This window comes from Mytilus galloprovincialis, chromosome 1 (genome assembly GCF_965363235.1).
Source record: "Mytilus galloprovincialis chromosome 1, xbMytGall1.hap1.1, whole genome shotgun sequence".
In the NCBI taxonomy this organism is placed as follows: Eukaryota; Metazoa; Mollusca; class Bivalvia; order Mytilida; family Mytilidae; genus Mytilus; species Mytilus galloprovincialis.
The window spans coordinates 14,483,286-14,509,507 of record NC_134838.1 but is presented as its reverse complement, the minus strand read 5'-3'; the positions used below and the strand labels follow the sequence as shown (position 1 = coordinate 14,509,507).

General features: G+C 32.9%; 2 protein-coding genes and 1 long non-coding RNA gene across 5 annotated transcripts; 2 read left to right on the top strand and 1 right to left on the bottom strand.

Moving 5' to 3' along the window:
• Positions 1-230: 230 nt before the first annotated feature.
• LOC143066448 (uncharacterized) lies at positions 231-3,229 on the bottom strand. The gene is made up of 2 exons (XR_012975622.1): positions 2,901-3,229; positions 231-449 (listed from the first exon to the last, which is right to left on the bottom strand). It is a non-coding gene; the product is annotated as an uncharacterized LOC143066448 (long non-coding RNA).
• A 194-nt stretch (positions 3,230-3,423) lies between these two features.
• LOC143066435 (uncharacterized) lies at positions 3,424-6,930 on the top strand. Its single transcript, XM_076239365.1, has 3 exons — positions 3,424-3,636; positions 5,595-5,709; positions 6,836-6,930. The coding sequence occupies exons 1-3, from the start codon at positions 3,502-3,504 to the stop codon at positions 6,892-6,894; spliced, it is 309 nt and encodes a 102-aa protein (XP_076095480.1). The 5' UTR covers positions 3,424-3,501; the 3' UTR covers positions 6,895-6,930.
• Positions 6,931-15,424: 8,494 nt separating this feature from the next.
• LOC143066411 (protein CLN8-like) lies at positions 15,425-22,454 on the top strand. Of its 3 annotated transcripts, none has more exons than XM_076239351.1 (2): positions 15,425-15,558; positions 21,480-22,454. In XM_076239351.1, exon 2 carries the CDS (start codon positions 21,494-21,496, stop codon positions 22,331-22,333), a length of 840 nt encoding a protein of 279 aa, XP_076095466.1. In that variant the 5' UTR covers positions 15,425-15,558; positions 21,480-21,493; the 3' UTR covers positions 22,334-22,454. The 3 variants fall into 3 exon arrangements, with proteins under 3 accessions (XP_076095466.1, XP_076095462.1, XP_076095472.1); XM_076239347.1 differs by lacking the exon at positions 15,425-15,558 and adding an exon at positions 18,930-19,043; XM_076239357.1 differs by lacking the exon at positions 15,425-15,558 and adding an exon at positions 21,050-21,149.
• The last annotated feature ends 3,768 nt before the right edge of the window (positions 22,455-26,222 follow it).

Sequence of the window (26,222 nt, the reverse complement as noted above, 5' to 3'; positions counted from 1 at the left end):
ATCTTAGTTTAAACTAATTTTTACTTTCAAATATAATATTGCTATACAATAAAAGGGTTATTTCATTAATATTGGGGAATATTCATGTAATAACCCTATAATACGGGGTGGGCGTAATACCTTGTTACCGCCGTACGGTGACTCATAGTTATTTTTTTCTTCTCATTTGGACTCTGGTTGATAAGAGGCCATCATCTAACTAAAAAATAGATCAGTTAAACGAATGCATGTTTATATGTTATATGTTTATTGAGAAATTTGGTTTGATTGAAATCTTATTGCTTCGTCATAGCTTGGTGGACATTCTGTAAAGTTCTTTGTCTGGTCATACAGTTTCTTATTCATTTTGTTGGATGCCCCATTTGTTGTCCTCTTTGTGCGGGTAAAATGCACACCTGATGATGGTACTATACTAGAACAACCAATGTGAGTGCATGGTATTGCAGTTCCTAGGAAAATAAAAAAGGAAAGCATCAAGTTATATTTCTACGGAAGCGTATTAGCGCCACACACATTTTTTTTTTATTTTTCTTCTTATGTTTGCGTTACAACGCAAACCTTTGCGTAATAACGCAAACCTTTGCGTTATAACGCAAACATTTGCGATACAACGCAAACCTTTGCGTTATAACGCAAACATCTTTATTTCAATTATTCATTAAGTTTTGTATATATGTCCGTCTGTCATTCATTTCGGATGTGATTTACTAGTAGATAAAAAAAGAAACATACATACAAGGCCATAATAAATATGCATAGGAATAATGGAATAATTGAAGTGCAATTATACATAAATTAAGACTGATTTGTGCATCAGAAAAGTATATAATTTAACAAGAAAATAGATATAGTATATAGTCATATTAAAATTGAAAGATCAAAAATAATGTCATACAATTGTGAAACCTCCAAGTCAAATAGACAAAATGATCTTTCTGCTTTAAAATGAATTATTAATAAGGAAACATTTTTTTTTAAATCTCAGAATATGATCAAGATTCTTTGATAGAAAGTCATTGAATTTTCATTTCAATATATTGAAGTATTTTTAAGATGCTTGGGTAGCAATTTGAATAGAGAGAACATAATTTTATTAATAAAACATCATCATTCTATACATTTATTGCCAAAGGGTAGCTTGTTTGAATGTAACCTACTTTACACAGTTCTCAAACGAGAGCTTACTTTGGAAGTATATTTATATTCGGTTATAGCTATATTAGCAGGGTTGATTTTTTTCTTAGGTATAACCTCAATTTACTCAATTTTCTTTGTAATATATATACTAGTAGTAACTTGGATATCGTTTTTGGGGACCTTTATAGTTTGTTGTTTAGTGTGAACCAATGCTCCGTGTTGAAGACCGTAATTCGGCCTATGATGGTTTACTTTTACGAATAGTGACTTAGATGGAGAGTTTTCTTATTGGCACTCATACCACATCTTCTTATATTATTCTGCTCATTATTAGTCATTGATATGATCTAATTATTCAAGCAGTTTACTTTGCAATTACTACAAAGGTGATAAATTTTATTATATCCAGCCTCCTCCATTAATAACTACTGTTTCCTTTGAATCTTAAATAAGAAATAAGATAAAACAAATGTTTGCGTTATAACGCAAAGGTTTGCGTTATATCGCAAAGGTTTGCGTTTAACGCAAAGGTTTGCGTTGTAACGCAAAGGTTTGCGTTATAACTCAAACATAGGAAGAAAAAAAAAAAATGTGTGGCGCTAATACGCTTCCGTATATTTCAGATTCACATACGAAGTAAAAACAATTCTTTGATTAAGATTACATTTTTTTTCAATCTAGCAGAGATATATAATTAAATAATATATTGCCCTATTTTCAGACCTATACACCGAATTTGACATAAGCGATCATCTCAGTACCAACATCTGTGACAAACGAGACGAAATCAATTTTGAAATTATCAATTTCCACCCGAAGGGATATACATCCCACAACTCATTCGGTATTCAAGAGAGCTGACAGCTGCAACCCTGATTTTATAAAACGTCACCGGTATCTAATTAAAAAGTTGATGAACCAGGGTTAGGTCAAAGAACGACTCGTCTTGTTCCTAAAAAAATCCATCGGAAGATACCAAAACCTTGTTCATAAATATCCCGTGCTAACTTCAAAAATAATACCTACATGATGGTTTTGAAGTACAAACTCTGGGTACTGACGTTGTTAATCATCTCAATTACATGTGTCCTCCATTTGTCAGTTCATTTTTGGTATAATATACTTTTGGCGTGTCTCGGTACTTATGCTACTCGCTAATGTGTTATGCTGTGATAATTATTTTTGTATTTTTGTCTTTCATTTTTTATTATGTGCTTTGTCTAGATGCCGTTTTGTTAATGTTTGTTGACATATTTGTTTGTTTTAACAGTAACCAAGATTATAACACAGTGTGGACTGTTACCTATTATGTCTGATTGTTTTGTAAATTTTGTTTCCAAATTGTTGTCAACATAATGGTATTTTGTGCGACTGTCATACAAGTGATATGTTTCGTCAGCTACAAAACCAGGTTCAATCAACCATTTTCTACATCACGAAATGCTTGAACTATGACAATTGTTTTCCATTCGTTTGATGTGTTTGAGCTTTTGACTCTCGTTTGATAAGAGACTTTCGGATTTGAATTCTTTGGAGTTCGATAATTTTATTATTTTACTTCTTGCACGCATGGGTTTTTAACATGACTAAAAAAAAACCAGCATAAATCCCACTGAATGCGTTTTTGATAGAAAGTTTTAGCCAAAAATATTAAGCGAAAAACAACGAAACATGCGAATCTTGAAATAAAAAAAGATGAAAAAAAACATAATTCAAAAATACATAAGCAAGTTTATGTACTTATATTTATTATAGTAACTTACCACATTCTCTTCTTGAAACCAAATCAATATTCTGTGAAGTGAAACCTTTTTTATCCCCACACCAAATCAATATACATCTTTTCCAAGCCCAGACAGCGAACAAAAGAAACACAATCGTTGAACACATGGAAAAAATTGCCAAATTTAGCTGTAAACTTTCATTACAGCAATATTCTTCCGGTTTCTGTCCACAACATCCACCTCTACAGGGAAAGATATTTGGAACTTCGAAAGCATTTTCACAGTTTTCAGGTTCTATACGGTATTCTGGTTCCATGTTCATGTGTTGTGCAAATTGTTTACTGAAAACGTTAACGTCATAAACGTTCTTGGGGAAATCGAATTCAGCAGAAACGTGACTTTCCGCTAAAAGTATTCAACAAAACATTTCAATTCCCAAAAATATTTTTGATGATTTTTATATGTATTTTTTTAAACGAGATTCGATAGATACTAACGTTAAAAAACTTATTAGATATCTACTTTTGGCATCATAAAAATAGTAACAAAAAGTCACGTGGTTGGTTACCAAAATTGCTCATTCAGTTTCAAGAGCCAAATTATGGTGAAGTCGCAAGTAATGTAAAACGTTAAAGCAAGTATGGAAGACGAGAACACTTTACCCAAGGAAAGCACGAGCAAAACTTACAATGATGGAGACACTAAGGCATTAGAGGAGACAGAAACTCAGGCATTGGTCAAATCAAAAAAGGAGAAAGGAAAAAGCTGCTGTTCAGTAAGATTTAAAACGAAAAAATACATTGAAAAAGCTTATCATATGTGTTGCTTTTTACAAATATAATTAACCAATGTTGCAAACTTAGGGGTGATATTATGAATGTACGTGTATCGGGTTTTTTTTATAAGGAAATTTTGTAATGAATTAACTTGTTACTTTTAATATGGTGTTTATTCTTGTGCCTAAATGTTTAAAATATCTTGTATTACGATTATATTCTGGATTGTCTTTATATAATAATAATAATCTTTATTTGTCATATTAGATAAACATAAATCATACATTATTGCACCTCATACTATGTTATAGTTATTGACAAAGCAAGTCGGTATATAGAATTTAATCTGCACAGCTCAGGTGACCCTTATTAACCCGAACGACGTAGGAGTTCGGGTTAAAGGGTCACCCTGAGCTCGTGCAAATTAAATTCTATATACCGATTTGATTGGCCAATAACTGTTTTAACACATGACGTCATTAATTTGCGTGAACGTTTTTAAGATGTGGACGATATTCCGCAATCCACAGTACCCAGGAAATTTTATTGTAGGGTAAAGAAAGGGGAAATACGATTTCATTGGTAAGTTTTAAATTGATAACTCAGTTTGTTTGGGTTTAGACTTATTGTAAAATTGCGATTTAATGGTAGACTTTTTTTAATGTTTCTGTTAAATCTATTTCCATTTTTTATTTAATAAGTGACGATTAAGACTTTGACAAATTGAGTACTTTCAAATCGTTGTATGAAAAAAAAAATCATAACTGAAAGGGTTTTTGAGTTTGGATTAATTGCATTTGAATTTCTTTCCATCAATGATATGCTTTAATAGAGAAAGATAAACCGAGGAAGATGTCAATATACTAAATTTTAAATGTTGATTAAACAGAAAATACGTTTCTCTGTCCAATCTTTTACTCCCCTCCCCCCAAATTTCTTTGTATCTACTGTATTAATTTTTAAGACACGTCCATCTAAATGAAGTCTGATTGATCTCCAGCTAATCTCCCTGTTTTAAAACATAATTAAATATGACCCCCTTTAAATTCGATCCAAAAATATGGGGAATAGATATTCAAAAAGTCGTTATAAATTCCATTAATTAAGTCTAAAACTAATCCAAATAAGATTTCTTTTATTCGGATATTCTTAGATACATTTCTTTTTTGCCGGAAATTACCAAAAATTGTTTTAACTATCTTTCTGACTTTAAAACACTGATTTAAGATTTATGTTGTACGCAAAATATAGTAAAACATTTTAAGCTGAGATGAAAAAAAAGGAATAAGAAACCATTCTTTTTTCCTGTTTTGAAACTACGATGTTTGTACAAAGTTCAATTTTGTCGTAATTTTAAGGCAGATGGCGGATTCGGGGGTGGGGACGAACATGTCGTTAACCATAGGATTGGACAAAGTATCGTGTTTTGCCTTAAAGTCGTCAAATTGTTTTTAGTCTCGCTACACTCGGTGATATATTTTTTTTTTATAGAATAACGCCCCTTTCAAAATCAAGGAATCGCCCCTAAAGGTAAAAATAGATTTGAACTGTGCAGTATATCTGAGGTAGTTAATACACACCTTTGCTGTGCATTATCCAGATTATAGCACAGTAAGAACAAAGAGATTTTACCAATGTCATGTGTAACATTTAATCTTGGTGAACATCCACTTCCATTTATAGAAATTAGAACCAGAGACGGGCTTCAACTGGCTCCTAAACAATTATCTATATAAGTTCATCGAAATTAACGCAGCACTAAAACCCGAAACATATAAACGAGCCAAAATGTAGATACAGTTGAGAACTAGAGGAGGGTTTCAACTGGACCTTAACAAAAATATATACTTGTTCATCGGAATTGACGACACACTAAACACATAAATGAGTCAAAAATTAGAAATAAAAAAACCCACAATATATGGCTACCTCACTGGTTGTTATTTTATATTTATAGTTTCGAAGGTGTTTTGCTGCAATTTGCTGTTGTTGTATGAAGAAGACAGGACAGAAAGTCGAAAACATTGAAAAAGAAGATGGCAAAGCATCTCTTACTTCTCAAGAAGTAAACGGTATGTAAAATTGATATCAGTAGAAATATACTCTGGATTTTTCCCATCAAGCATTTCAACGTGTCTTTGAATTAAGTAATATGAATCGCTTTGACTGATGTGATGTGTACGCATGCAGTCTCGTGAGAATGTGGAGGTAAAATCCGAAATTTGTAATTCTGATGAAAAGAAAACTATGTATTGACAATTATACCACATCTTTTTTGTATAGGAGTAATCTTTATCCATAAAGTATCATCTAGTTTTTATAAGGTCTATATATGAATCTTTTTCAAGTGCAACTAAAGAGTTTGAAATATTTTGCTTTATATTTGTTAAACAGAAAAAACAAGGATTATTATTATAATGTTTGCCTCATCTCTTCTAGTAGTTACCAAGACCACGAAAGACTTTTCCGTCCATCTTTCTGTTCTTTACGGCTGTACTTGAATAAGGTTATCGTAAAAAAAAAAAAAAAAAAAAAAAAAAAAAAAAAGTCGTGAACCCTGGAATCGTTGATTGCATTTTACAAAACATCATTTTTTTGAAATACTAAAGATTTTCGACCCCAGGAATAGATTACTTTATTTGTATTTGGTAAACCATTTCAGAACTGTGTGTCCTCGATTGGTCTTCAACTTCGTACTTTATTTGGCCTTTTTTTACTTGTTTTATTCGAACGCCACTGATGAGACATTTTTGATACGAAACGCCTGCCATTTTTTATAATTCTGGTATCCATGACGACGTTATTTATAATATCGAACACTTCTAAAAAATAGTTTTAGACTGCAAAGTATCGATAATCAAAAGTATCGGCGCTTTCGAATAAAAACCCTTTTCAAAAGGCCATTATTTCAACTATTGTCTATAAAATGACAGTCTTGTTGGTATTTACAGAGCAGAGAATAACAACCTAATACTACAGAAATATTGACCACCAAAAAATAAAGAATCCTCACTTCAGACCATTGTATATGTTTTAGAATTCGGTCTTTGCTAAGTTCAAGAGACACACACATACTGGGGTTTAAACCCGTTTACCAACCATATTCCAAACTGGTATGATATTGACGACTACAACACACATACATTGTGCATTATAAGGAAATGATTATACAAGTAGTCCATCATTCTTTCATTGTAGAATTTATTGAAGAGGAAATGAAAAAACTGTCAGAAGAAACAATCAACCTAGAATCATAAGAGCCATTGGGATTTTACTTACATTAAATTCTTAAAACACATTTGATTTGTATTGTTATATAGCGGTTCCAGAATACAAAGTGTAGGTCCACAAACTTTATTTGACTAAATAATTTAAATCATGATATTTTTTTTTCCATGCTTCAAATTAAATAATGTGGAAATCTTGACATTTTTAACGATATAAATGCATAAAAATTATCACATTTCACAATTAAAAAAAAGATTTTCCCAAGCAAGATTAAAGCGCTGAAATCTCAATCCTGCTTTTCTGATCATAATTTAAGTTCATGTAAAAAAAGTTATGATAAAGGTTCTGCAACAGGTATCACATAAACTTAACATTGACATTGGTTCATGAAAATGAGTTCATGGTCACATGAACCTTGTCAGACAAACATGCACACCTCAAAGTCATGATACTAAACTGTAAAGGGAGGGAGTATGCTTGATTTTCATATGATGAAAACATAATCTTTCGATACTTAAATGGTCCTGTGAATCGGGCTGACATGTCAGGAACTGTTTGTAAACCTATATTAATCATTGTCATTTTGCTTTGGAATCAACACGTTCTCATCTAAAATTAGAAATTCTCACTAACGGTAATTTGTCATAATTCGTACTCAAATAGTCGAATTATTGCTCATAAGACAAACTTGTGCAAAAACGAGAAAAATAAAGGAAAAAACACATTTTTATTTTATCAAGCACTTGGAAATCGTGAATCTGGCATATTTAACACCTGGTGTATGCTGAACTGAATTGTAATAAATTAACTTGCATTTCTCAGGCCTGTATGCTAGCATACGTACCTGGTGTATGCTAATGTCTACATTTAATACATTGCATTTCTCAGGCCTGTATGCTAGCATACGTACCTGGTGTATGCTAATGTCTACATTTAATTAATACATTGCATTTCTCAGGTATGTATGCTAGCATACGCACCTGGTGTATGCAGAACAGCAAATATTGAATCAGATGTTGTATTTCACAGGTCTGTATGATAGCATACGAACCTGGGTATTCAAAAAAATCCTTTGCGTCACCTAGTTGTGGTTTTACTTTATTGCCGATTTCGAGTTTTTTTTTAAACTAAAAGCCTACCACTGACCTTTTTATTTTCTCCCGTTGGTAAACAGAAAAGCGTTAATTTGCAAGGCAAACCGGTAAAGCGTTCACTGTTGTAAATCTATAAATGAAAACCAATTCTCAAGTTCCATAACTATGATCGCTTTATTGACCTGACAGTTATCTGTTTTGTTTGCAAATTAAAATTACGGAAAAATGAGGCGATCATAATTTGTACAAGGTTCGAAGTTGTTGACAAAAATTTATATGACGTCAGGGACCTTCTGCATGACGTAAGGCGGAGGGATATAGACGGATAGCCTTGACTTACACAAGTTACTTTACCAGTACACTTAATTAAAATAATAGCAATTGATTACAAAACAACCTGTTTTGTTTATACTTGGTATTGGTAATTACTAAAAAGTCAAAGAAAAAGGACTATTTATCTGCGGAGTCACGCACTCCATCTAGATGACGTCATTTATAAATGTAAACAATTTGAAAGATCAATGAAGGAGGGTCTGGATGGGGGGGTCTGTTATTCTGTAAACATTTAATTTTCACCCCTTTTTTCTCTAATCTTCAAAAAATAAGTCTATTCTTTAAAAGTGATTTTTTTCCCCAGTTTTCTTTAATCTCTAAAAAAAAAAAAGGAGTAAAAAACATTCTTTTAAATGAATGAGAACGGTGATTTCCAAACAAAAGCAAGGTTTTCATTTGTTTCTCAACAATGACGTGTTGATGTGTATTGTTCTGCATGATTTAAGTGCTAGTTCCTTGAAGTAACAAGTCCAAGTTCTCATCAGTTCTTTCCAGTGATTTTGACTTCATATAAAAAAAGAAGATGTGGTGTAATTGCCAATGAGACAACTCTTTAAAAGAGACCAAATGACACAGAAATCAATAACTTTGGGTCACTGTACGGCATTCAACAATGAGCGAAGCCAATACCGCATAGTCAGCTATAAAAGGCTCCCAAATGACAATACAGTTTCATTGTGCCTTTTTTGAGTTAACATATATGAACAATTATACAACAATAAAATGTCCTTACACGTCTCTTACAAGTCTAATCTAACAGTGGCCCTTTTAACACGACCTGACCTAGCATTGTTTGATCTTAGCCTACTTGACAGGCCCGTAGAAATACATGCAATAATCCTTGAATTTATTTATATTTCAATTTACATTGTGTCCCCTCTCAGTAATAAATCTTTCCTTCGGCACTGCTTATTAGTGATCACGAACAATAATTATTTTGTCTGTCAGGTTTATAATTTATAATATGCTGTTCAATGCCAAATGAAATGTAAATCCTCAATAGATGATCATATATGTTTTTATAATATCTATTTAAATAATTCATGTTATTAATAGCTTTTATTAAACTCATCATACATACCAGGACTAAATTTAGTATATACGCCAGACGCGCGTTTCGTCTACAAAAGACTCATCAGTCTGTTATCACGAAACCAAAAAAGGTTTACCAAGTTTGTTTTCACTTTTATGTTTTTACCATGATAATTTTCTTTAAATGTTAAGAAGGAAAATTCTGTAAACACTTAATTTTTAGCGTTTTCTTTTATTAATTATTCAATATTCATTATATTTTTAGACCAGGCATTTCTCTAATCTTTATTTTTTTTGCCCGTTATTCTCTAATCTTCATGTTTTAAGGGCATTATTCTCTAATCATTTAACCCCATCCAAACCCTCATGAAGGAGTTCCCCTCACGGAGAAGAAAATGGACAAAAATACGCTCTATTATCTTGATTTGAATAAACCAGAAGCAAAACAGAATGTCGGATGTATTTATGGTACGTAAACCTAGCTGTTTTTGTACATTTTTCACGATTTCATTAACACCCTCTTTTTTGGAGGTCGGCTTGAACATGTAGTACGTACACATACAAGAGGTGGAATCTGAGGGGGTGCTATGCCAGTGCTTTGTGGAAAAACTTTAGTTGATTTATTGAGGGAAACAGTACTGAAGCGTCCATCTCTAAAGAAGTCACGCAGTGCCCTCCCTATCTCATCCCCCTTTCCCAGGTAAAAAAAAAAAGGGGGAAGCTGAGCGCTCACATGTTAAAACCGGCCACACTATATAGTCTTTATATGCCTGTCCCAAGTCAGGAGCCTGACTATTGAAGTTTTCATTGGTTCATATTTTTCCGTTTTTCTTTTTCGTAAATTGTTTTGCTATACATTATCATTTCTTATTTTTCATGTTGGGTCCCATAGGCGGATACAAAGGGTACCTGCCCCCCACCCCCCCACCCCCCCACCCCCCCGCCCACTTTTTGTGGGAAACATTTGGTTGATTATATAGGAATCACTGAACCTTGGCTGGAACCCCCTCCCCCTTTATGAAAATATCTTAATCCGCCACTAGACTGTTTAAATCAATACTGTAACAGGGTAATTTATGAACATCTTTTTATGCCCCACCTACGATAGTAGAGGGGCATTATGTTTTCTGGTCTGTGCCTCCGTTTGTTCGTCCGTCCGTCTGTGCGTCCGTTCGCTTCAGGTTAAAGTTTTTGGTCGAGGTAGTTTTTGATGAAGCTGAAGTCCAATCAACTTGAAACTTGATACACATGTTCCCCATGATATGATCTTTCTAATTTTAATGCCAAATTATATTTTTGACCCCAATTTCATGGTTCACTGAACATAGAAAATGATAGTGCAAAGTTCAGGTTAAAGTTTTTGGTCAAGGTAGTTTTTGATGAAGTCAAAGTTACATCAACTTGAAACTTAGTACACATGTTCCCTATGATATGATCTTTCTAATTTTAATTCCAAATTAAAGTTTTGACCCCAATTTCATGGTCCACTGAACATAGTATATGATAGTGCGAGTGGGGCATCTGTGTACTATTAACTATGGACACATTCTTGTTTTAAGATACTTCAGATACTTTATTTCACTAATAGTTGTGATAAAGCCCCTTAATGTTACAACAATAGCACTAAGATTCATCCCTGTATTGTTAATGACCAATAAAACAAGGAGATTTCATTGGCAAACTTTTTATAAATCTACATATTATTACGTGTTAGTTACAATTTTAATAGCTGACTACTAGCATGTATACAATGAAAAAGAAAACGTAGCTTTGACCGTCTTTTGTTTAGCTTTTTAGTTGTTTTTTTTTTAGAAAAGATGTAATTCAAACAAATTATACATAAATTTATTGCAAAAGGATTAGAACAGCACATTTCAAGAGTATTCAAATTGGAAATATGAATGTTACTAAGGAAATTACATATTTCATTGATCTTCAATCAATCACATGCATGGCGACAATTTGTTTTTCAAGAGAACCACTATAAAGAACCCTTAGTTCATATAAACTTTAAAATCAGTAATTGTGATATAAATGTAACGCTAAACGGGTCTTTGTTCTGTGTATTTTTGACAGTCATTACTTTGGATATATGTATCTGGGATCTAATCCTTCTTGCCCGTTTACACAAGGAAATACTGACTGTTCACATGTTTAATCATATAAAAGTACATGTATATATGATATATTTAAAAGGTTCACAATCCAGGTTCACAGTTATAAATTCCAATACAAAACGTTACTTAGTTCCAACTCTATAAAACAACATGTTACTTCATTACAATCTATATCGCAACTTAATTGTTACTTCAAGCTACTACACCAATATAAGTGATCAATACAAAAAGTTTCTTACAAAATCGTGCTATGAACCGCTGTCCTTAAATTAGATTAAACCTTGGTTTGATAAACGTCCAAATGTTATTACATTTCTACTGTGCAACTCATGTACCGTACAAACTGTCACATTTAATAATCAAGATGCAAGATCTTCAACAAATTAAGTATAATTGACCATCAAATCTTTGATGTAGTTGACCACGCCACATCAATGTTAAATTTGTGAAGTGTAAAATATTTACTCGCATATATATATGTATATAATATGTAGTTTCCATTTCTCGTTTCAGCATTTTTCAAACATTGGCTATACCTTTCATGTAACTATTTATGTGTTGCTTATGAATTTAATTGTAACACTTCTTAGTGACTGGATAGGTTAAACCAATGCCTTCCTAGAAAACTATGACACCAATGAACAACACCAGTCTTTTTGCTGTTCCTGCTAATAATGTATGCATGGCTTCACTAGAAAAGGCATCAATTCTTTGGCTTTCCTGGTTGAAGGATTTGTTTTTACAACTCCAGTATAATACATAATTGTTACCATAGTATATATAGTTGGTTGACCGTTATGGAACAACCATTTCACAGATGATATCGGATATGTTTCTCACGTCATAACTACAATCCCCTTCCCTTTTCATGAATTTGACTTACTGTGTAAAGCTAGTTATCGGGTTTGTAAAAACATGAGCAACCCGACGGTGCCACTGTTGGACATGTGGAGCAGTATCTGCTTACCCTTCTAGAGCACCTGAGATAATCCCTAGTTTTTGGTTAGGGTTTCGTTTTGCTCAGACTTTGTTTGTTTTTCTATGCTGTTTTTTGTGTATTTTAATTTGTATATTTCATGTCATGGTGTTGTCAGTTTATTTTCGATTTATGAGTTTGACTGTTCCTCTGGTATCTTTCGCCCCTCTTGCAGTCTATAACTTTGAGAATGATGAAAAATGATAGTTTTGCAATTCAAAATATGAATACAATATAAAGGCTGGTTAGAATGCAAACCATTCAGCTTGCTTAATATCTAATAAACTGTGCCACCAAATATGCAGACATTTAAGACTGGGGGCAAACCATACACAATAACACAAGCTTACTGAACACCAGCTTGGTTTGACAATACTAGAATGTATGTAAGACTGCAATTCAATAAAACATAGATTGGTATCCATGCAAGAAAAATAAAATAAATTTTCCCCGTATACCAGTGTTGTATGCAAGAATAACGTGAACTGAAAATGTCAAACAAATATGCAAACTTTTATGTTCCAATGGGTATAGGATTATATGTTGTTATGCCGACAATCAAACTCATGAATTCCATTGTTTTACAAGGGTTTATTGAAAAGAGGGTTGGTATACGAGAATAAACCCCCGACTGTTGCAGTTAAGAATTTTAAAAGAGCTTTCTTTGAAATTCAAATCCAAATGAAGTTGAAGGCTATACATAAGTAATTCCTTACATCCATGGAATTCGACCTTTTCATTTCACAATCATACACATCTCCTTATTTTCTAAGGGAGGTATGCAAACATAAACAGGTAATAAGAAATGTTACTACTCAGAAAATACTTAGCATCCAGGCATACAGACTTGCCAATACAATCCAGAATAAAATTTTAGAATCCATGCAGGCAAACAAGTACCTCGACAAGTACCTAGCAGAAAAAAAAGCCAAAGTTATAAAAAAATCGGTTTACATATCACATGTTCGTATACAGGCATACAGACCTTAAGTATACCAAAAAAAATATATATAAGGTTCTAAATACACCAGATTTGTATGCAGGAATACAGACCTGACACATACTTATATACGCAGAAAGTGAGAGTTTAACATACACCAGGTCGGTATGCTAGCATACAGACCTGACAAATACTAGTATATATGCATAGAGTGAGAGTTTAACATACACCAGGTCGGTATGCTAGCATACAGACCTGAAAAATGCTAGTATATGCATTGAGTGAGAAATAAGCATTAACCAGGTCGGTATGCTAGCATACAAACCTGCAAAATACTAGTATATGCATAGAGTGAGAGTTAAACATACACCAGGTCGGTATGCTAGCATACAGACCTGACAAATACTAGGATGTGCATAGAGTGAGAGTTTAACATTAACCAGGTCGGTATGCTAGCATACAGACCTGTAAAATGCTAGTATATGCATAGAGTGAGAGTTTAGCATTAACCAGGTCGGTATGCTAGTATACAGACCTGAAAAATACTTGTATATGCATACAGTGAGGTTTTAGCATACACCAGGGTGGTATGCAGGCATACAGACCTGACAAATACAAGTAAGAGAAAAAAGACTTAGTTTAGCATACTTTTCATTGAAACATCTGAAATAAAGATGGGTAAATGCTATGTTATGTATATATTTCAAAAATGACATAAAAGTATAACAAAAATGCAGAATGAGTATCTTTTTAGGGTTTATTTACTTGAACTATTTCCTTGGTGTTAAAAAAGTTCATTCTAGCATCCTATGAAAAAGGTTTATGATAAAATAATGAAATTTTGGTTCGCATTTACAAAGAAAGATCACAAATCTTGCCAAAAGATGACAAACAAATATCATTAATGCTATACAGTGAGTTTTTAACGCGAAATATATCAATAATCACAAATGTTGTAGCCTTTTCACACAAAAATAAGTTAAGTGGCATATGAGAATTTCTAATTTTAGATGAGAACGTGTTAATCGGACTACTTTAAAACTGTGCGTATTGCTGTGTGTTGGTTTGATCCCTATTCGCTAGATGTATAAGGGGAGGGTTGAAATCTCAAAAAACATGTTTAACCCCGCTGCAGTTATGCATTTGTCTCAAGTTAGGAACCTTTATATATGACATATATAGCCTTGGTTAATCTTGTTTTTAATTTTGGTTCATTTATATGTTTTTGAGTTCAGTGTGACGTCCATTTCTACTGAACTATTATTCATTTTTGTTTAGGGGCCAGCTAAAGGCCGCTCCCGGGTGTGGGATTTATTCTCTGAGTTGAAGACTTATTGGTTGCCTTGTCTGTTTTCCGCTCTATGGTAAAGTTATTTATTTTTTTACTCATTTCACTTTTTTATGCTCAAATTTTATATATGCAAGTATATATCTAATATATATATATACAGTTATATAACAATTACTAAAAAAAATCAACACTGCGGAAGTAAGAGAACAGAAAGCGAGCGTGTTGCAGAAACAACCTGTAAATGTAGGTTCTTCAAGAAAGAAAGAACGATGATTCTATTTTTATCCATTATGTAATATTTGAAGATGAGTAAGCAAGTTAAATAGTTGTCTTATTTACCCAGACGAAATATATTTATCACTGATAAACACAAGATAATTGTTTATATAGGTTCAAAAGGTCAGACCAGAAATACAACTAATTCGACTTAATGTTTTACTCCACTATCACTGTGAAATAGGTTTCAGATGACAAAAGCACAAAATCTACATTTTTAAAATGATGACAATGTTCTTTTTTTGGTTTTTTTTTATCATCAATATTTCCTTTCTCTAATTATCAGACGTTCTCAAAATGATTTGATGTTTGTTTGTATATAATTTTTTCATTATTCAAGACGTTCTTAGTTTTCAAATGTAATGTCAAAACAAATTTTGATACCGGTATTTGATATTCTTTGTTATTTGTAAATAGGTTATCGTTTAAGGTACACATGCACCTTTTTTGGACTAAATAACCAATAGATTAGTCCCGAACAAATGATAACCATGTTTACAATCAGACTGTTGTATTATTAGAATATTAGAATGTAGATTTTCAATTTAAGGAGATAACATAAAATCCTGATAAACGCATTATTGTCAGGTAGTACGGTGTGATTTCACACATGTAGCAAGTGTTTTCAGTACGTGTGAGTATAAACAATCATTTCTTATTATTTCCATTTAGCAACTTAAACGAACAAACAAACAAAAACAATAGGAGATACTGCACATTTTAAAAGGCAATTACAATTCTGTTATTCATTTATTTGGTCACGGGGGAAATTGGCAATTTGTTAGGTTGTGCAACAAAAGCCTTACTGAATGGCCTCTTGGACGATGAATACTGCTTTCTCAAAAGTTGCTAAGACAGGGCTATGAATCAATCAAATCAAGGTCACTCAAGAAATTTTACGGTCGCCATCATGAGCTGATTTCCCATTATGAGTTTTACAAAAGTATGTCGGAAATCACATCTGATATTCTTCCTCAGTCATAATAACCTTCCATCATTATCGAACTGTACAAAGAAATAACACGACGGGTGCCGTATACGTTGCAGGAAATGCTTACCCTTCCGGAGCACCTGATTTCACTCCCGGTTTTTAGTGGAGTTCGTGTTGTTTCTTATTTATTATTTATTACTGTTGATGTAAATGTCCTTTGGTTTTGTGAGTCTTTGTTTACTCGTTATTCTCTTGTTACTGAAACGATAAGATTCACCTGACAGTGATCGACTGAGTCGGCTGTCTGGAACTCTGAATATGAAACTGATGCAAACTAACTCTTGAGACTGGAAATCTGAAACGAATAGTTCAATAATTCAGCATGGGAGATTTTTTATTCCCGATGTACTGTGTTCAGTGGACTGAAGTCATGAACTTGAGGTTCTGAGTCCAATCCTCTTCATAAAATTATCAACAAAATTAAATATTAGTAGACCAGAATAAACTTAACAAACAACTCTCAATTTAATTGATAATGTTCACTGTCAAATATTATACTGTTTTTAGAGCTGGAAGATAAATTACTTTTCTGATTATGATATTTAAAAACATGCTATTATGTGAAAAAGGTAAATGGTCACTTGTCACTGGAATTCAAAGTATGTGTAAGAGAATGATATTAATCCCTTTCTTCCTGATTAAGTATACGAGCGTTAGCGAGGAAATCCGGGATTATCATTCTGTAACAAGCATAGAATGTGTTCATTTTTACTGCATGACTTCATTTTTCTGCATTTAATTTTTGGGTTAGTTTCAGTGAAGTAAAGAATTTCTTACAATTTGGGAATTATTTAAAAAAAAAAAAAAAATGCGTTATAGACATTAGGTACCACAACGTACAAAGAAAAGGTAGGAATTGTATGTTTCCAGATTGTGCTTTTGATTGTGATAAAAAGTTATGGTTTTGCATGATATTTGAACGACAGAACGTAGTGTCAAAGCGAGTAAAATAGCATGATGTGACATTATGACTAGACAAAAGTAGTCGCTGATTGTGTCGTAATTCTTTGAATGTCTTTCGACATCATGGTAGTTGAAAATGTGTTCAAAAAAATCCCTGAAATGTGAATTATACCAAGGATTTAAATCAGCATGATTTGATATGCAATTTAATTCTCAGTTTGTACATTGATTGACATTTTACTTTATTGGTCTTTATTCTTCAAGTTCTAAAAATAGTATAATCCTTGACAGTGAACAATATCACCATCAGTCATCAGACTCTTCTTACTAAACCCTTAAAGTCATCCATTTTCCCCGGTGACGAAAGCATTATATTCACAGATATAATAGCTATAGATAAAAGGGAAAAAAATAACAGCATGTGGGTAAAAAACAACAGCATGTGGGTAAAATATAACAGTATGTGGGTAAAAAATAAAATTCAAAGAGTCTTTAATGAAGAAAAAAAAAAGTTATGGGGAACATAAAACATAGTGTAGGATTCAGGATTTTCAGAAGGTAAACTAGTATATATTTGTTTAGGGGCCAGCTGAAGGACGCCTCCGGGTGCGGGAATTTCTCGCTACATTGAAGACCTGTTGGTGACCTTCTGCTGTTATTTTTTTCTATGGTCGGGTTGTTGTCTCTTTGGCACATTCCCCATTTCCATTCTCAATTTTATTATGATAGAATTTTAGCAGGTAACGACAACTAATTGCCATGAGAAATAAGAATCAGATAGTTCAACATAAAATTCACGCATAACAATAATTTTATCTGCAATATAAAATTTTCAATATTGAAACAAACATGTTTTAAACTAATGATAACAATCCCATTTTTTATCGATCGTCCTTATGATAACGAATCAGGGCCGTAACTAGGGTTCGAATTCAGGGGAGGCAGGGGTATGGGGGCCGCCGAATGAGGCCTCCAATATAGGGGGTTGGGCGCAGCCCCCGCCGATTTTTTCCCCTCAGTCATTGGCTAAAAATTACCCGTTTCCCTTCGATTTCCTTACTTTAAGAAACATCAGTATTGCTTGAACCTGGAAGCAACTCAAACTTATGCAAAAACAAGCTGAGATTGCTATTCGGGTGAGCCAAGGCTCCGTCGTGAAGGCCGTACTTTTGACCTATAATTGTTAACATGAAATATATTGTGACCGCGGATTCAGTTTTTCTCAAATGATTTGGCTAAAAATTACCCGTCTTCCTTCGATTTCCTTACTTTAAGAAAGATCAGTTTTGCTTGATCCTTGGAGCAATTTTCATGCAAACAATTATTATCTGTATTTAAAGATATTTTTTTAGAAACTGGTAAGTTCAAAAAACATATAAAGCAAGATAATAGAACGCAAGATAATTTTTTTTTTATCGAGGATCTTGACTGGATTTCAATATTGTTGAAAGCTGAACAGACATGTATATAACTACAACCAGGGACTTCTATACTAGTCTAGTATATACTTAGTATAGAAAGTCCCTGCTACAACGAATGGGAGTGTTTACCTACTAAGGCATTGATCATAAATTATGTTCTCATACGATCGGGAGACTTTAAAAAACGATCCAACAGCTGATTCAGCCGGTAACGTATTTCCGATATCTTAAAAGATTCACAATACAAAAGGAACTTCCTCTGTTTAAATGAGCCCCCCAAAGAAATGTGAATAGGTAAGTTTTTATTCAAAATTATCGAAAGCAAAGTTTCATATGTGTTCTCGTACGAATACTGACCCCCACAATACTGAATAACAGACGGACGGCCACACGAAAAAACAAAAAAAAGTAACTGAAACGGTTCACTTTCGATCAAAAATCTGAAAAACGACAGACATACCACGTATCATGATAACACTGTTAAAACTGTAAACTTGTGTTGTTTATAATATAAATTCATTTTTTTTCGTGTACATATTGTCAATATCTTATTTTATTACTTAAAAAAAAATTGGTGAAGAAAATTCAGGGGAGGCCCCTGCCTCATAGGTAGTTACGGCCCTGCGAATAAAAAGAATATCTGCTGTTATCAGAATTTAATCACGAATTACGGGATGATTAAAATAGCCATTCGATAATTCCAGGTTCAAAGGTATTTAGTTGTCACATGATCTTCATCCCAGCCCTTGTGATCAAAATACCAACAAGTAAATGATTCAAAAATTCTGCGAAACGTCAAACACAGTAAGTCTTTGATTTCACAAACAAAATTCATTTAACCATTTTAGAAATATTATTTATTATCTTAATTTCTGCATTTTCCTTACCTTTTATCTTTTGTTATTTTTAAAAATTACTTTATTAATGTCATTGTATTATCTTCTATTAGTTGTTTTAACATGATTGCTTTACTTGTACGCTTCCTGTGTAGACAATGTCATGATTATTACATGTAGGTTAGAGGAAAAATGCTAGTACAAATGTAAAATCGTGAAATAAATAGGTGATTTCATGAGTTATAGAAAATATATTTAGACTAGAATGGCACAGGCTTTGATTTTGATGAATTACAGAAAAGTCTTTGTAATGAGTTTAGCCATTTCATACCTTTCCTTCGATGAGTTTAGCTCTTTCCATCAGATTTTTATAGTTTGTTTATATATTGTGCTGTTACACCACTGTTCCCGGTTAGGGGATTGTTGGGTGCCTCCACATTCATTAGGCCGTTTATTTTCTCGTTTTACTTTTATCATTTTGGGGCCTTTTATATCTGACTAGGCGGTATGGGTTTTATTCATTGTTGATGGTCGTACGGTGACCTATAGTTATTAACTTAGATATCCCTTAGTATCTTTTCTTATTGGCAATCATACCACACCTTTTGTTTTTATATTTTTGTTTTAAACAACTTCTTGCAAACAATGCAGGAACAATATTTCAGCCAAAAAATAAAAACCAAGATAACTAAACGTCCGAAAACACATTGAAAACATATCAGTTAAACACAAAGTGAAATAAAGACTCGCAAATACAATGCACAAGTAAAGTTTCAGCACAAAAAAACAAGTCAAATGAATTTTCGAAAACACATTACACGAATTACCTTTCATTGGACTTAGACCATGTTTTCAGCAACATAATGTATTATTACTAAACAGAATAAAGACTATTCTAAACGATTGTGGTATCCAAAATGTGTGGGAAACGCAATCTTTTATAAATTGCAAATTGTTAGTTTCATTCATCAAATTCAAACCAAGGAGGTTATATGAGATAACCTCCTTGCTCAGACTTAAATATAAGTTTGTACAAGTCCGGCATTCTTTACTTGATAACTCGCTAAAAGCACCAAATTACAAACTCTTTAACGATTATTTTGGAAAAGAAGGTTATTTTGAAGTTCTTGGGAACAAACTGTAAACAAGTAAACGGATACAGTTATTAATTTAAATTAGATTCGATTAAAACCTGATGAGATTGATCATTGATTGATTATTGGTTGCTTAACCCTCAAACGTCCAGTGGTAAATATTGCCTGCATGTTCAGGACGAGAGCAATGAGAGAAATGAGGGTATAATGGACAGGGACAGAAATGTTGCCTTGCAACAGCCCGCCTCTCTTCACGTCATGAGGCATCGTATTTAACGTTCCCATTCTGACCGGACACAAATCACAAGCTCCCTTTTGAACAGGGTAGATGGAATAGTATGGTAAGAAACAAAAGACTTTGTCTTCTATGGAACAAGAATGATATTGGCGATGAATTGCATTATATATTAGAATGTAAATTTAGACTTTGAAGAAAACAGGAAACATTGTATGTCACATTGTAATTTAAAAAATGCAAATTTTGTCAAATACACGCAGATTATATCTTCAAAAAACAATTCAGAATTGATTAAACCATGCTAATTCATCTAGATTATTAACACAGGTGCTCCTGGCTAAAATGGACTTCATATATTGTCTTAGAAACTGTTTGTTTGTTCTGTCTTGTTGTAAACATTGTACAGTATTGTCTTCTCTATAACTATGTATATGGTTTATTGAGAATAAAGATTTATAGAATAACATTGTAATTAATTTCTGCAGTATACATAAACATAAATCTATTTTATTATTGTGTCACATATTGATTGACATACATGTATTATGATAGTTGTGCATGTTGTTATTTAGTGTCTGTAGGGTACATGTTGTTATTAAGTGTCTGTAAGGTACATGTTGTTATTAAGTGTCTGTAAGGTACATGTGCTTGTATCAACTATGTTATAGTGGAATACGTCATTGTATATTGGTCTCTCTCAAATTGTGTTACGATATGAAATAGATACTTATTCGTTCTTAAGGTTTGTTTTATGTGTTTGTGTTTATTTATTGAGAGTAATGTATTCTCTACATACATTCTTATGGAGGGAAGATAAGAGTATAATTGAATGAGACAGGAAACAAACAACACAACTTTACAGATAAGCGACATGTTAAAGGACACAATGCAATATCAAGCGGTCGATCACGCTAAACTTATATGTATACAGCAATTGCTACATCATGTCTACAGACATGAACTTGGCAGTCATCCAACATCTTAAATGAATACAGGAAGGCTTAAAAAAAATATCCAAACTTCGGAGAATTTTGTACATAATTTTAAGCAAGCTATTTTTAATTAATTTCAGATATTACGTCAGCCATGGGTTTGGTGGAGTATATACATCCTTATTTAGCAGAGGCGGACTACAGAAAGACGTCTGTTAAACTAACTTTCATATTTTCATCGTTCATTTTCTACTCACTTCTTTACATTTTTTCTCACATATTTGGAAGTGGTACACGTACTTATAACAATCTTACTAAAAAGGAAAAAGTCTTTTGGAATCTAGCTGTTGTCCGTGCAATATATGGTATTTTCTGTACTATCGTTGGAATCTGGGCTATATTTGTGGACGAAGAGTTGGAGAAAGATGTTGTTTTCGCTACAACTCCGACAAGTTATTTTGCCTTGACAGTTACGGTAGGATTTTTTATTTTCGAATGCTCCGCAATTATTATTTCGGACATAATATACCGGAAGTTCAGTTTTCTGTTAAACCTGCACCATTGGCTTTCTCTGGTTGGATACAGTGTTTTGATGATCGTTGAAAGTAGTCACTGCTTCGGAACAAAGGGACTTATATTAGAAATGAGCACGCCATTTTCTGCAATATGCTGGACAGTGTTAAAAGTTGGAAAGGCAGACACTTTGTTATGGAAAGCAAATCAGTTCCTATTGGTTCACACTTTCCATTTACGGTCGGTGGTTGAATGCTTTCTGTGGTATATAACATTTAAACATTGGGACAGAATATGGGAGGCAATGCCACTGGCATTGTTTATTATGCTCTATACTCAGCTGACGTTGGTCACGTTCGTCATGACACCATACTGGACATACAAAAAAACGCAACAAATGATCGTGCCCGTCGATTGGAACTTTGAAGAGTCAAACAAAACTCGTATGACGAACGGTGCTGTTGAAAAGAAAACGGCATAAACTTGATTTGTAAGTGACAAATACTCAGGAAGTTGACACTATATACAAATAATTTTGTTATCATTTTGTTTTGTTTTAATAAATTGTTTCAAATAAAAAAGTACATGCATTCTCATAAAAATTTTACGATTATTACTTTCTTTTGTTTTACAGAAACTTTTTTGATACCAATATGTACATCACTTCAAGAACATTGGGGGTGGGGTGGGAGGGGGTATGAACTTTTTTTCGGGACGCCAGGATCGGGTATTTTTAAGCTCGGGATTTAGATATTGACCCTTTTGGGATCTGCTATTTCTTTTTTCGAATTTCGGGTTGTCGGGATTTTTTTTTTTTTAATTCTGGACATCGGGATTTCGGGATCAGGACCCCTCCAAACCCCCTCAACATTATGACAGGAACATTTGCTTAGCCCAGAAACGGTATGGCGATTACTTGACCTTTCAATTATTTGATTTATTGAGTTTTATCTCAATCTGAAAAAAATTACCACTGTTATAAATAATCCAAAGGAGATTTATTGTCTCATTCTTAAAAAATTATTGAAAAAAAACCTTAACTTTCGGAGAATATATGTAAATTGAAAAAGAGATGTAGATTAAACTACCTAAAGACGAAAACTTTTGAACAAAATAAGAATAATTAAAAACCAATTCTTCAGAGAACAATTGAAGGTCTTTCCACCTCGATAATAAGAATGAAATTTAAAAAACGATGTTACAAAATGTCACTCCGTGTTGATGTAATGTGGTAAATCAAACTGATATAAAAAAAAAATAAAGATTAATAGGTTTATGCAGAAGACTTAATTGTTTTATAATGAACCAGAAAGGAGTTTTAGCAAAGGTCAAAATCTAGAACGTCAAATTGACCTTTGACCTTGACCTCAATTTTGTGGTCATAGGTCAGTACTCTCAAATAAAAAGACCCCAGGTCAATCACTTGTATGGTTGTGGAGAAATACTGATTTCAAATACAACAGGGGAGAAAACTCCTATAAGGGTTAACCAAAACTCTTCGACTTAAATAGGTTGAAGTTGCGCCTTTTTGTAAACAGTTATTTGGCAAACACATCATAGCATTTACTGTCACAGTTTCTTTGGAATAACGATAACAAGCAAAATTCAAAATTTAGAACATGACCTTGACCTTTGACCTTGACCTCAATTTCCTTCAAATGGACCAAGGACTTCATATCAAAAGACTGTAGGCCTCTACGACTTATAATGTATGAATTTATCCAACAAATCGCCTATCTTAAATTTTCAAAGGGAAATAACTCCCATAAGATGTCTTCCGATCACTCAAGTCAAAATAAACCAAATCATTCTTAAGAGTAGACGAACAATTTGATGAAAACAGTTTGCTAAAATCTTTTACGGTTTTAGAAATATAGCGATAACAAGAAAAAGGGGACGCGGGGAGATAACTCCTATAAGAATAAGTGTTCGGTCCCACAGGGTGAGTTTTGGAACCCCCATTACTGTACAACATCATTGGCCAAAAATCCATTCGATATGTTGTAAGACAAAAAAGCATCTCAGACGGCAGAAGAAAAAAAAATCAGAAGAAAAACAAAAGGTCTTTCCACGAAAAGTAGAAAGACCTAATTAAAGAAACTATTAAAGGTATGCCATGGACAACTTTCATTATTAAATCATTATAAATGTACAAAAAAACCCGCACGTGAATAGGCAATTAAAAAAAATGATTTCAAGGAAACAAACTGATTCGTGAGATGAATCTATTCTTCATTTTTCTTTTAAGATATTCTGAAAGTTGAATATGGCTCAACCTAATGAAGACAAGGATATATTTTATATGCAATTGTATTAAGTGGCAGTAAGACAATGAAATTGTATTTGATTATAGTAAATGGATAGTTTGTTATATAATTCGTTTCATGTAAAACATAATATTGGACAAATGATCCATTGTATTGTACAGTGCAATACAAGAAATTATTATACGAACACTCATAATTATCCAATTACTTTTTTTAATTACCATGTCCAAGATTTACCCGGATGTCGATATCGGTAATGTCGACATTAGTGTTGTTCCGATGATCGGAATAAGTCGGAAATCAGTTGGTTGGGCCTGGCGATGTCGATAATCGATTGGGATATTGTTCAATCGATTGTCGTTAAAGTTTCCGGACTTTTAACTTGTCAACTTCCGGTCTGTTTACGGTTTGCATTTTATATGCGCAGTCAAACAAATAATAACAAAAAATACCAGTCGATGACAATAACAATGTCAAACAACCTATAATTAAATACATAACATATTTCCTTCTTTATAAACGTGACAAAAGCATTGACTATACATATTTGCAGATTGATGGAATGATATTTAAGATTAATAACTTTGAATGAAATACTTTCTTTAAATACCGGTACTTGCTACTTGAGAGCGTACAAATCATTCTGATTTTAGACAAAATAATTTCTTTGCTTCATTAGAACGTGTTGCAAATTGCTTTTATTAATGTTTTATCCATTTGTAGCATAAAAAAACGTCATATTCCTTTCCAATTGCTTGCCAAACATAGCTTATTTTTGTAAATTTTCTGAAATTTGTCCGCCATTTGTAAATATAAGAATCACGAAACGGATACGGTTCAACTATGTAATAATTCCGCATTGTTGCAATTATCAGTTCAGACGCACGAATGACACAATTGACAGAAAAAATACTGATCACAAAAGTGAAAAAAAAGCATACTACACCGGAATTAACAGACATTGGCTTTAGTAATCCCCTTTGTTTACTGTATATATTATAATGCAAATGCATTGTTTTATTTTTTTCTGTTAATTTTAGATTTCTTAAAATTAAAAACTTTATCTATCTTTTCTTAATTAGAAGCATTCAAATGTTTATACAGCTATGTTATTGAAATTGTATTGTGAGTTAATTACACCATTGAAATTTAGAAATGTTAGTGTCACTGTTGGTAATTAATGTTGTAATTATGAGATAAAATATCTTCAATATGAATCTTGATTCTTATTAATTCATTGTTTTAACTGCTAAATAAATAATTATCAAAGGTACCAGGATTATAATTTAGTATGCCAGAATATGAAAAGGAAACAAAAGATCAAATATGAATATATAAACTCTGCAATAATATGGAATATACACGTTAGACATGTACAATGAGACTAAATGCATGATTTCATTTTAAAAAAAGGGCAAGGTATTATGATGCGATTATAACCGATAGTCGGTTGGTTGCTGTCAACCGATTGTAATAGATAATCGGTTGGTAATTTCAACCGATTATCCAACACTAGTCGACATGATATCAACTCGATATCGGCAATGTCGACATGATATCAACTCGATATTGGTTTTTTGCTTAAAACATCTATGACACATCAATACATACCTAGATGTCGATATCGTCAATATCGTTACAATATATCGAACTGACATTAATGTTTGCTTCAAACACCAATGACACGACAAGACATACCCAGATTTTGATATCGTTGATATCGACACGATATCGATTTTTGCTTATGAAATCCATGACAAACCCAGATACAACAGATGTCGATATATATATATATATATAAATATTATACATCCATCACGTAACTGCATCGTGTCTTGGAAATACCTCCATAAAGAACTTAATGAGAACAGTTACTAAAATGCTGATTGTCCATTTTATAGTGAGACACCAGCTAGCGACTAAAGGATACTTTTGGAACTAAATTGGAAATATCTCTCCTCAAAACCACACGATCAATGATATTGATTGAATGTAAGATTCTGCGTTATGTAATATTATAGATTAGATGTCAAAATGGGGCATATGTCAAAGAGACAACAACCCGACCAAAGGGCAAAAAACACACAAAGGCCACCAATGGCC